General features: G+C 34.4%; 1 protein-coding gene and 1 pseudogene across 1 annotated transcript in view; one reads left to right on the top strand and one right to left on the bottom strand.

Moving 5' to 3' along the window:
• Positions 4,290–11,309, bottom strand: LOC107625672 (annotated as a pseudogene).
• LOC107625689 overlaps positions 11,506–13,262 on the top strand; it is a 7,179-nt gene continuing 5,422 nt past the window's right edge. The window contains exons 1-2 of the mRNA XM_021117765.1: positions 11,506–12,105; positions 12,191–12,492. Of these exons, the coding sequence (XP_020973424.1) occupies positions 11,657–12,105; positions 12,191–12,492 (751 nt within the window). The 5' untranslated portion in view covers positions 11,506–11,656. The remainder of the gene's footprint in view (positions 12,106–12,190; positions 12,493–13,262) is intronic.

The raw sequence follows: 13,262 nt of genomic DNA, 5'->3' as shown, positions 1-13,262 counted from the left end.
AAAGCTTAAGAGAATCCCATTTGTCGAGCCACAAAATGAGGAGCAAGTAGAGGAACTTGATATTGATCTTCTTTGTACATGGGGATGCCAGTAGTAAAGACTTGGATGGTTGTGTAATTACTCCAGTTTTTTCCAGCTATGCGTCGTACTTTTTCATTAGTCTTGGAGATCCTCGATGCTCGAAACCATGTTGGACCACATTTGCAATCAACAAAAGGTGCAAAGTTGAGATCTTCATTCTGAAAAGAAGTTGCGTGGTAGAATTTGGTGAAAACTGCCCAGAAAAGATCTCCAACTTTGGGACCAGGAAAGGTTGGTTTCAAAGCTAAGAGTCAGATGCCATCAACTTCCATAAATTTTTCAAAAATTGAATTCAACCACAATTGGAGGAGCCAAAGTGGTCCTCCTACACTAAGAGGAGTTCGATTGCGGAGACTTTGTGACCATGTAGCCGAGCTCATCGTATAAATTGCCTAAGAGTAATTTGAAAAGGCACAAAACTAATGAACTTTCATGGATCAAAGTAGTAAGAGGTTGATAAAGTCTTTGCATAGTGACACTACATGAGCAAAAGACAACGACATTCAGGCAAAAGCATAAAAAGCTACATGTTTATCATCAGAAATGGGATTGTCACCTTGTCCCATGTTGTTTTTTTTATGAATTCTTTATAAGATGAGTTACATGTCGGGGGAAATATTGATCCCTAAAGGAGGTAGTCTTGTGATAGCTGCCACATCGAATAGAGTCGGACCAACCATCCCACATGGTAAATGCAGATTGTTAGTCGATTGACTCTAAAAGTACAGAATGGCTCCAATCATTCAATGGTGGGTGGTGAGTTGGTATTGAGACAATTGAAGCCGATCATATATACCACGCCAAGCCCAGAAATCCTTTTTCTTTTGTTCGATTCTTTTGAACCAGGCCAGGTAGTTAATACTTTTGGATGAAGTTTTTGGGTTATTTTGAAATCCCTTGGTATGGTCATCAAAGGGAGCCATATACATGTCTCTTTTTATCAATAGTTCTTGATCAAGAAGAAAAAGGGAAAAAAGAACTTTATTAATTTTAGATGGAGAAAGTAGAGGGCTCAAGAAACAATGCATTTGGTTGTTAACGGCAAACGGAAAGAGAATTTTTTGTGCATTAGCAGCATCAACTGGGTCTTCAATGATAACATCGTGGTCTTGAGCTAAAATTTGAAGGTTCGCATATGGAGTTTCTTCCAGTGTTTCTTTTCTTTTATTGAAAGGAGAAGAGTTGCTACTTGTGGCCATGGCGATTCTAGAAAATCACAGTAATAATATGAGTGAAGCAAAAGAGAAGAGTACTTTCTGATAAAAAATATATATACATAAACATATATAATGAATGAAAATACCTTGGAGAAGAAGAGTTAACGAAGTTGAATCCTCAGAGCAGTGCAAAAATTTTGAGAAAAGAAAGAGGTTTTTTGCTTGCAAGAGCAATATAGGAAATCTATGAGGTTTATAAAGGGGGGTATAATGGTGTTGTGACAGAAAGGAAAGCGTTATGAAGAAGTTTCTAGAAAAAGTTTAAAAGATTAATGAAATGAGATATTTATAGAGGGAGGCTGAAAAGATAAAGCTAGTAGGAAGTTGAATGTCCGGAATCAATGGGAAGTGTGCATCATGGGACGTGCATGTAATGGATATGATGAGTGTAGCGATTTCCCGAGTTGGTGTTAGTTATGGGCTTCAAACATTTTTTAGATTTAAACTTTTTCGAATCAACTAACTTTTTATTTTTGATTAGTTGGAAGTTGTCGATTTAAGGGGGCAAATTGTTGGTTGAATATTTTGGTAGATCGGTAAAGTGTATAGATCGAAAGAAAGAGAATCGACCTCAAAGGACGTGATGTACTTGAGTTAGTCGAAAAGATAAAGTCATTAATTTAGTTAGTCAAAATCGAAGGTGTTATTTGTTACTTGTTTGGATCCTGTCAGTGGGTTTAGGGTTCATCGAAGGAGGGTTATCGATAAGCAAAATAGGTTTGATCGATGAAGCTTGTCGAAACAGATTAAGCAATTGAAGTAATAATAGGGTTAATAATCAAGTTAGTTGAAGACGATTATCCATCATTAAGTGGCAGGAATGGTTACGCTCAGATTTCTCACATATGGAGCATATAATGAAATTTGATTGGTTGAAAAAAATCTATAAATAGATAAAGTTTGGAAGGAACAAATGTTAGAATTCGGTTTCAGAAAACACTCTCGCACACTCACATTCCTAGAGACTTTCTGAGTTTGCAAAGAGTTTTATTTTCTGTAAGATTCCTTCTATGTCTTTACATTTCTTTTAATTTTCTTGCAATTTATTACCTTTTCTGCAATTTACTTTCCTTTGGCAAACCTTTTCTTTTCTTCTTTTAACATTTCTGCATTGTATTTGAATTCAAAGTCCTTCAACCCTGTTGAAGATATTTTATTGCTTTTCTTTAATTTTAAAGGTCATTTACTTTACTTCTTGTGTTTTTTATTTCAAGTTGTTTAAATTCTTTTTACTTTTCAAGTTTTTCTTTATCTTTTCATCCAAGAACGAAATCTTTGGTGCACGTTTAAAAACCGGTACTCACAAAAAAAGAATAGATTTCGTACCCAGATATTAGATATCGAACCAACCACGATTTGCTAAAAATCTGCATAACAGTATGTTTGGGTATAACAATATAAAAGTACTTTTTGCTTATTTATTATGTGAAAAATATCTTTTTTAAGAAAAAAAGATCTTTTAAAAAAATATAAATTATAGCTTTTTAAAAAGATGTTTTTTATTTTTTTAGTGTTTTTATTTTTATTACTAGAAAATTTACCAAATACGCTAAAAAAAAAAATTTATCAACTTAATGACATCTAAACAAGTACTATAAAGACAAAGCATACTGTATTATTTTTCTTTAGCGAAATTTATAGATTAATTTGAAGTTAGAATACAGATATACCTCATTGTTATAGTGATATTGTTCTTCTTAATATATTGTTATGTATAGTTGAGGAAAAAAATTGTACTGATCATGTTATATTATAATGCATGGGCAAATTAATTGGTGGTTTCATTCTTATCGTCACTCACTCACTAATTGATCTTTGTTATTTCCTTGCTTTGAAATCTAATTAATTTGCACAAGTGACTATGACTAATGAGTCTCACGGATTCACAAACACAAGATTGGAAAGATAATTAAGTGCTGCTGTTCCATCCTCAGATGATTTAAACAAAGTGATGAAGGGTTAAAAACAAAACATATTAACCCCATGCATTTAAACAAAGATAATTAAGTCTCCTCTCTTCTCCCTCTACTATCTGTTCTCTTGTGCTTGTGCTTTCACTGCTTTGTTTGTCATGCTTAAATCTGCTTTGAATTTGCTTTCTTATCTTTTAATCTGCTTTGTTAAGTTTTGAATCTGCTCTGCTATAGCACATAATATTAACATATGATTCAGGCATTCAACTATGTTATTTTTCTAATTTACTATGTTATGCTCTGTTCTAATCTCCTTGAATTCTTCAAATTTTAGTTTTATTAAACCACTCTTCCACCTTAACTCATGACAACAATAAAGATAAGATAAAGATAAAGACTAAAATTACAATTGAATTTGTGTATTTTGTTGGGCTGAATTTGTAGGCCGTGAGACGTCTTTATTGTTGTCATGGGCTAAGGTAGAAGAGTGGTTTAATAAGTTTGAGTGATTGTGGAATGGCATCAAATGAAGCTATAATTGTTTTTTATATTTCTTTATAATTTATGAGTATTGTTTATGTTCTATCTCAGAATTTAACAAACTATGATTCTGTACCATCTTTCTGAATCAAGATAAAAACTATGAGTTCACTTGCTTCTAACATTACTTGGATCATACAACAAGTTGAAAATTAAATTCATTCACCTTCTTAGTCTGTTTGTGATTTCCTCCATTCTCGTTGTTCTTTATATTGATTTAAGTATTAGCTGTAAATTAATTGGTGTATATTTTACTAGCTTCAACTTTACTATAAAATATTGGATAAATATTGGATTCACTGCAAAATATGGATATCATTTACAAAAGTCAATTTTGTTCAAGAGTATAATTTTGAACCCAAGACTTGCTAAAGAAAAAAATGAGCACATACTACCGGAATCAACTTTTGTAGTAGCTTCACTGTTAATTATGATTTTTCCTTAAATGAGTATCAGTAATGATAAAAAGTTAAGAAGAAAAGTGTGTAATTTAACTCAAGTAATTATCATTAGAGAAAGTAATAGAAGCTAGAAGAAATTTAAGATCAAACGATAATCAGATACTAATCTGGTGTACATCAAATTCTCAATATTACACCTACATTATAGCACACATTCACAATACAACACATTAGAACCTCAAAATACATATTAAAATAAGAAAGATGAAAAAACCTTCAAAGTATCTCTTGAAGCTTCTTACAGAAAGCATCAATATAAGTAGACTTAATCTTTATTAAGCAACACCTCCTTAATCTTATCATGGTTACTTTTGACTATTCTGCTTGTCTCATTCTCATCATCCATTACAATACTAACTGCTTTGCACACACTTTCCTTAGTGTACAATCCATCGTCTTCCCCTTTCTCCACTTCCACACCAACTTGCAAATTCTTACTCATCAGTCTTGCATTCAGAAACTGGTCACCAATATTTGGAAGCAACACCAACTGGCACTCATTGAGCAATGCCTCTGACAAAGAACCTGACCCGCAATGTGTAATGAAGCATCCAACAGAAAGGTGTTCCAATATCAATTGATGCTGGATCCACCCTCCATACACAATCCCTCTTCCTTTAACCCTCTCTTCGAACCCTTCTGGTAGCGCGTCTCCAACTGAATCAAACCCAATTGGGGGTTTCAAAGCTACAAGAAAAGGCATGCCAACTAGTTCAAGACCCAACAACAATTCTTGAAACAGGTTTGGCCTCAACCTGCACTCACTTCCAAGACAACAATAAACCACTGAGCCTTGTTTGAATTCTCCAAGCCAAGAAGCCCATTTTTCATCCAATGTAGAGTTTGGTTTCTCTAGTATCACTGGTCCTGTAGGAAGCACAAGCTTCTTGAACTGATCTTCTACAAAATCAAGGTGAGGCCCTTCAATTCCCCTGCAAGTTCTGAACGCTATTGCATCGGCTTCACTCATGGAAATTAAATGAACATACGATCATAGAAAAGAACATTGCTCCCAAACACATGTTTCCGCTTGTTAGCGTATGCTCGTGCCTCATGGACGTGAAATGTGATAGATAAATCAGGGTACCTTAGAGGAGGTTTCATGAGATCATTCATTGTTTGGTCGTCCCCTTTTTAGAATCTTGAAGGTACAACACTGTACCCTATCATGGCAGAACTGACAATACAAAAGTCAATGGCCTTGAGTCTTAAACGCCTTGCCAATGATGGCATCCAATGAGTGAAATCATAGAAAACAAGATCAGCTTTAAGCTGGCAAAGATAAGTTTCTGTTAGAAAATTAAATCAAGTGGTATGCAAGTAACAAAAGTTTAGAAAAGTCAAAGGCAAAATTCAATTTGAATTCAAAGTGGTTACAAGTTCATGGTTCATCACCAAGATTCTACAAACTTCTTGTGCTATTTATCAACTTGCATGGATTAGAATTTTCATGAAACATGGTTAAAGAATTGAAGAAATAAAGTTTGAGTTGAAAACAATAATCATCTATTTACTAGAAGATGTTGGAAGCTTGAAGATTTTTGAAGAACATTCAAGAGAGTAGTACAGCTACAATATTCTACAACATTGAAGAAATTCAAAATCAAATTGAATTGAAATTGGAAGTCAAGCAAATTAGAAGATTATGGAAACTACATGAATACAAGTTGAAAGAAGATTCATGAAGCCAACTCATAAAATAGTGGTCATTACAAAATTGAGTTGTGATTCATAAATTATTATTTTAGTAGGAAGCATTTTCTATATAAAAGCTTCATATGTATGTTGTTATCGATCTCTCGATGAACCAAAATACTTAGTATTTGTTTCAAAAAATTCTCTCCTTATTATTATGAGTGTTAGTGAGTTTGAGAGATGAAAAATATGATAGCGTCATTTATATGAGTGAGTGATCCTAGGGCCAATTAAGTGTGGGTATTATACTTACATTTTGGTATCAGAGTTCGTTAATCCAGCGCTTGGTGTTTGAGAGTTTGTGAGTTGTGAGAGAGTTCTCATATAGTTGTTTATTCAAAGAGTCGATATGGCAAACACTTTTAATATTGTGTGGTCCGGTCCCAAGTTAGATGGGAAACTTGATTATAGTTATTGGCAGACTTTGATGTCTACCTATTTAAAGGCCCAGAACCTGCGGAATTTTATTGAACCGGGTTTGGAAGAAGGAGCAGATGCTGCCCAACAAAGGAGAGATCAATTAGCGCTATCTCAAATTCATCAAGGAGTACATTATACGGTGTTTGGCAAAATAGCAAATGCCAAAAGTGCAAAGAAAGCATGGAACACGTTGAAGCTGTCATACAAAGCCGTAGATAAAGCTCAGAAAGCAAAGTTACAGTCTTTGAGAAGAGAATATGGAAGGTACGAGATGTCTAGCTCAGAAACTGTTGAGCAATATTTTACTCGTGTTACTGATCTTGTCAATAAAATGAGAGTCTATGGAGAAGATATGCCCGATAGCAAAGTGATGGAGAAAATTCTTCGCACCATGCCGATGAAGTATGACCATGTGGTGACTACGATACTAGAGTCCCACGATATGGATACCATGACGATTGCAGAGTTGCAAGGAACCATGGAAAGCAACATCAGTAGAATACTGGAGAAATCAGAAAAATCAACCGAGGAAGCCCTGAAAAGCTGAGTGAATTTAAACAATGTTGCAACATCAAGTCATACACAAGAAGGACGAGGTCGTGGTTTTAATTTTCAAAGTAGAGGTAGAGGAAGTTTCAGAGGTAGAGGTCGTGGCAATTACAACCAAGTAAGTTACAATAATTTTACACCACCTAATCAAGGAAGAGGTGGAACGAATTTCAGGCCTATCAACCAAGGAAGAGGTTAAGGCAATTTTAATCAAGAAATAACCAATTTCAACTGCTTTCATTGTAGAAAGTTTGGACACAAAGCAGCAGATTGCAGATTCAAAATGGTGAATAACAATCCAGCACACGTTGCAGAAAATCAGCATCAAAATACTGATGATAATCCGGGTACTCAAACTTTATTTTTTACAAGTAATTCATGTGCTGGAGATGAAAATATATAGTACTTGGATAATGCTTGTAGTAATCGTATGTCTGGTAGAAAGGAGTTATTTTCTTTATTAGATGATTCAGTTAAACTATTATTAAAGTTCAGTAATAGTACAAAGATCCCTATTGAAGGAAAATGACAGATACCAAATAGATTGAAGGATGGTTCTCTGAGTTATATTTCTGATGTTTTCTATGCTCTTGAGCTTGATTACAATTTACTGAGTATGGGGCAATTATCTGAAAAGGGATATAAGATGATAACTTATCGTAGATGTTGCATTGTGTTTAACAACAACGGAAGGTTCATAGATAAAGCAAAGATGACTTCAAACAGAATATTTCCATTAAAAATTCAATATGTTAATCCCTCTTGCATGAGTTCTGTGATACTTGATGATAACTGGTTGTGGCATATGCGGTTTGGGCATTTTCATTTTTCTGGCCTAAACTACCTGTCAAGAAAAGGACTTATTTTTGGTCTACCACGAATTCATATTCCCAATTGTGTTTGTGAGATTTGTCAACTGGGAAAGAAGCACAGAGATCCATTCCATACAGGAAAGTCATAGAGAGCTAGAAGATTACTTGAAATTGTACATTCAGATCTCTGTTCTGTAGAAATTTCAAGCAACGGTGGTAGCAGGTACTTTATCACTTTTATTGATGCTCTTAGTAGATATACATGGGTATACTTTCTAAAGCAGAAATCAGAAGCATGTGATGTCTTTAAGACATTCAAGGTGTTTGTCGAAAAACAAAGTGGCTATAAAATCAAAATTCTCAAAATAGACAGAGGAACAAAATATCTTGCATGTTCAGACTACTTTAAACAACACAGAATTCAACACCAACTAACAACTAGATATACTCCTCAACAAAATAGAGTTGCTGAAAGAAAGAATAGAACCATAATGGATATTGTCAGATGCATGCTCAAATCAAAACAAATGACTAAAGAATTTTGGGTAAAAGCAGTCGCAACAGCAGTTCATATTTTAAATAGGTGTCCAACAAAGAGTGTTCATGATAAAACTCCAGAGGAAGCTTGGAGTGAAAAGCGACCTTTCTTCCATCATTTCAGAGTCTTTGGGTGTATAGCTTATGCCCATGTACCAGATCAATTAAGGAAGAAGTTAGATGACAAAGGCGAGAGGTGTATCTTTATCGGCTATTGCACAGACTCAAAAGCATACAAGTTGTATAATCCAGAATCAAAGAAAGTGATCATCAGCAGAAATGTGACGTTTGACGAGAAAGACAAGTGGGACTAGAACACAGACAGAAAAGTAGCTGACTATAATTCCAAATACATGTGATAAAGTAGAAGAAAGGCAACCTGACACAACCGAACAACCAGAATCATCTAGAAGATCTCAAAGAGAGCGGAGACTACCTGCTAGATTAGCAGATTATGAAGTAGGCAATGACAACGATCTGTCCGATGAAGAAATCATAAATTTTGCTCTATTTTTAGATTGTGAGCCGTTGAACTTTGAAGAAGCCTCTAAAGATAACAATTGGAAGAAAGCAATGGATGAGGATATTCATGCCATTGGGAAGAATGACACATGGGATCTGACAGATTTACCAGCAGATAAGAAGCCGATTGGAGTAAAGTGGGTTTACAAGACTAAGTACAAACCCAGTGGTGAAGTTGATCGTTTTAAAGCAAGATTAGTTGCTAAGGGATACAAACAAAAGCCAGGTATCGATTGTTTTGAAGTATTTGCTCCTGTTGCTAGATTAGACACTATTCGTATGATTATTCCACTCTCGTCTCAAAATAAGTGGAAGATACACCAAATGGATGTTAAGTCTGCATTTCTAAATGGCACTTTAGAAGAAGAAGTATATGTTGAGCAACCTGTAGGATATGGAGTTATTGGAAAAGAAGATAAAGCTTACAAATTGAAGAAAGCTTTGTACGGGTTAAAGCAAGCACCAAGAGCATAGTACAAGAAGATTGATTCTTATTTCATTGAGAATGGTTTCAGAAGATGTCCGTTTGAGCATACTCTTTATATCAAGTTCGTTGAACCTGGAGATATCTTGATCGTGTGTATTTATGTTGATGATTTGATCTTTATTGGGAACAATTTGAAGATAATTGCAAAATTCAGGGAGGCTATGATAAAGCACTTTGAAATGACAGATATGGGCTTGATATCTTACTTTCTTGGCATTGAAGTGGTTCAAAGAGATAATGGTATTTTCATTTCGCAGAAGAAATATGCAAATGATATTTTGAAGAAATTTCAAATGGAACATTCAAAGCCAGTTCCTACTCCAGTCGAAGAAAAGTTCAAGTTACTAAGAGAAGATAAAGGAAGAGCAGTAAATCCCACATACTACAAAAGCTTGATTGGAAGTCTAAGGTACTTGACTGCGACTAGACCAGATGTTGTGTTTGGGGTTAGTTTGCTTAGCAGATTCATGGAGGAACCTTGTACCAACCATTTGCAAGCGGAAAAAAGGATTCTTCGATATATCAAAGGTACTTTAAATGATGGTATTTATTATGAAAATACTAATGAAGTGAATCTTGTCGGTTACACTGACAGTGATTAGGCTGGAGATATAGAAACAAGAAAAGTACTTCAAGATTTGTATTTTGTCTTGATTCTGGTGCAATTTCATGGTCATCAAAGAAGCAACCAGTAGTAGCACTCTCTACAGCAGAAGCAGAATATATAGCAGCAGCAAATTGTGCAACGCAAGTAGTTTGGCTAAGAAGAATTCTTGATGAATTGAATGAGAAACAAAGTACTCCAACAACAATATTTTGTGATAACAAGTCAGCTATTGCACTTTGCAAAAATCCAGTATTTCATGGAAGAACAAAGCATATTGATATTCGGGTTCATAAAATTAGAGAATTGGTAAATGAGAAAGAAGTTTTTATTGAGTACTGTCCCACTGAAGACCAAGTTGCAGATATCTTTACAAAACCGCTGAAGACCGAGTCATTTTACAAATTGAAGAGGATGCTTGGAATGATAAACTCTACAGCTTGATTTAAGGGAGGCAATGTTAGAAAATTAAATCAAGTGGTATGCAAGTAACAAAAGTTTAGAAAAGTCAAAGGCAAAATTCAATTTGAATTCAAAGTGGTTACAAGTTCATGGTTCATCACCAAGATTCTACAAACTTCTTGTGCTATCTATCAACTTGCATGGATTAGAATTTTCATGAAACATGGTTAAAGAATTGAAGAAACAAAGTTTGAGTTGAAAACAATAATCATCTATTTACTAGAAGATGTTGGAAGCTTGAAATTTTTGAAGAACATTCAAGAGAGTAGTACAACTACAACATTCTACAACATTGAAGAAATTCAAAATCAAATTGAATTGAAATTGGAAGTCAAGCAAATTAGAAGATTATGAAAACTACATGAATACAAGCTGAAAGAAGATTCATGAAGCCAACTCATAAAATAGTGATCATTACAAAATTGAGTTGTAATTCATAAATTATTATTTTAGTAGGAAGCATTGCTTATATAAAAGCTTCATATGTATGTTGTTATCGATCTCTCTATGAACCAAAATACTTAGTGTTTGTTTCGAAAAATTCTCTCCTTATTATTATGAGTGTTAGTGAGTTTAAGAGATGAAAAATATGATAACGTCATTTATATGAGTGAGTGATCCTAGAGCCAATTAAATGTGGGTATTATACTTACACTTTCTATGTCGCCTTGGGTTAAGTCCATTGCTGTCATGATGAGTGGGTGCAGAGGGTATGGAACGTCTGAAGTGGTTTCTGCGTTCGGTGGAAGGTTGTCCACGTGGGGAACCGCGACGGCGACGAATTTGATGAGATTTGGATAAAGATTGAAATGGACTAACTTGGATTGTGCTGTTTTGGGCGCAAATAATGTGATTATGTGGCCTCTTTTGGCTAACTTGTTACATAGGTAGAGGAATGGAGTTTGATGACCAAGGGCTAGCCATGAATACATGTCAATGCTTAAGGAACATGTATCCATGCAGATAATTATTAAATCAATAATGCTCCACATCCATGTACAAAATACATGGATGTTATCCAATTCTTTTTTGCTATAGACGCCTCCTCCAATCTCCAAATTGTTTGTGATTCACGCATTACATATAACGTAAACCTTCTATGACCTTTGCTCAACGTAAATCATCTGCTGCAGCCTAAACCCTGTTCTTTACTCAATGTAAACTTTCTACTGCAACCTAAACCTCCTCCTTCTTCTTCTTCTTCTCTTTCCTCGTGTTATAGGCTTCGTCGTTCTCCTCTGCTCGCATAGTGTGAGTGTTCGGCAATATTCTGGAGACTACGACTTAACTAAACTGACGAATTGGTACAACAGACAAGTCCTATGCAATTATTACGACGGTAATCTCTTTTTACGAATGCATTATTTGCATTTGTCAAAGAAAAGAGTGGTATCCGGCAGTTTTGAATATGATTTGTCATCTTGGCTAATGCACAAAAAGGGTACAGCTACTTATTCAGACGCGAATACATGGTGGGCTGCCATAAGAAAAGAGTTTATCCTGATTTTTAAACCCGTTTTTGAGGGTTTAAAGATAATGCATTTAAGGGAAGAGTACCACGGAAACTTAGATTCAGAAAGTTGCATTAAAATTATATGTGAGAATGGAAATGTGATACGTGGAATTCTCACCAACATGAAGGAGAAAGGTGGATCTAAATCTTATTTTCGAGAGGCAGATGCCCAGCACTTGAGGAAAATCATCAAGAAAGTTATCACATTCCCATTTATAGGGACTTCTGAATCTGAATCATCTAACGAGGAAGTTCGTGATTTGTGTTTACAGCAACTCGAGGCTTATTCGTGGTATTTTTCTTTCCTTTTATTTTTTGTTTTTTGTTTTTGTTTAAATGATGAGAAGTATTCTTAAGTTAAAATAACTTTAATTTAGGGTGACGGACCTAAGGATCAAGTGGAGTCTTGATCCAGTCCTTTTTTGGGATACGAGGAGAAGGATACAATTTTTGGAGGCGATCGATTGGTTGTACCACCGTAATGTACCCCCACCGTCAGTCGTTAGATCCACCCACAAGTACTGGACATGGGATATACTTTGCAATGATCAGGTGTTAGTTGATGTTTATTTCCATGAACAGCAAGATCGTACGGTGACGCCTCAAAAGTATAGTCAGAAACATAATTTAATAAGATTTTATAGGAATTGTATCCACCATGCTGATTTGAAACGGACAGGTAATTAAAATGGGAAATATTTATTTATGATACTATATGCTCACCAAAAAGTCGTACATTGAAATCATTTTTAATTTGTATTTTGCATTCTAACATATAGTTTATAGGAAAGTTTTCACATGTGCCAGGACACTTTACTGATATATTGCTATGCCATAATGCAGAACCGTTGAGATATATATTAAAAAATTATAAAGGTGGAGATGGATTGGTAGAGTTATATAGTAGAGTAAAGAGATAGAGGGTGTTGGCTGTTCTTCTAACAGGTTAAAACGTGAACCAAGTTAGAGTTGGTGAGAATTACATAGTGGGCAGTTGAATGTGTTTTTTGTCTTTTTGTAAAGCTATTGTTTGGAACCAAGCCTTGTGAGTGTTGTGGCCTTGTGGGAGCCGATGCAAAGATTGGGAGAATGAGTAACACTATAACAACGAGAATGTGAGATGGAACCATTAAATTTAGATGTGACAACAATAATATATGTGACTATTTCAACAAATAAAATTTATATTCCGACCAAAAAAATAAATAAAATTTATATTAAGATGTTATTTTTATTGCAACAAATAAAATATAAAATAAATAAATTATATTTTAATTTACGATATATGATAGATAGATTATTTTATATTAGCTATTAAAAATATGTTAAATAACTATGTTTGTTAAAAATATTAGTAAAATAGATTTTTATTTAAAATATTACATGTATAATTACATACAATTTAAAATATTACATGTATATAACGGTAGATACATATATATTTCATAA

Source organism: Arachis ipaensis, chromosome B01 (genome assembly GCF_000816755.2).
Source record: "Arachis ipaensis cultivar K30076 chromosome B01, Araip1.1, whole genome shotgun sequence".
Taxonomy (NCBI): Eukaryota; Viridiplantae; Streptophyta; class Magnoliopsida; order Fabales; family Fabaceae; genus Arachis; species Arachis ipaensis.
Note: the sequence above shows the minus strand (reverse complement) of the source record. Positions and strands in the feature narration are given on the sequence as shown.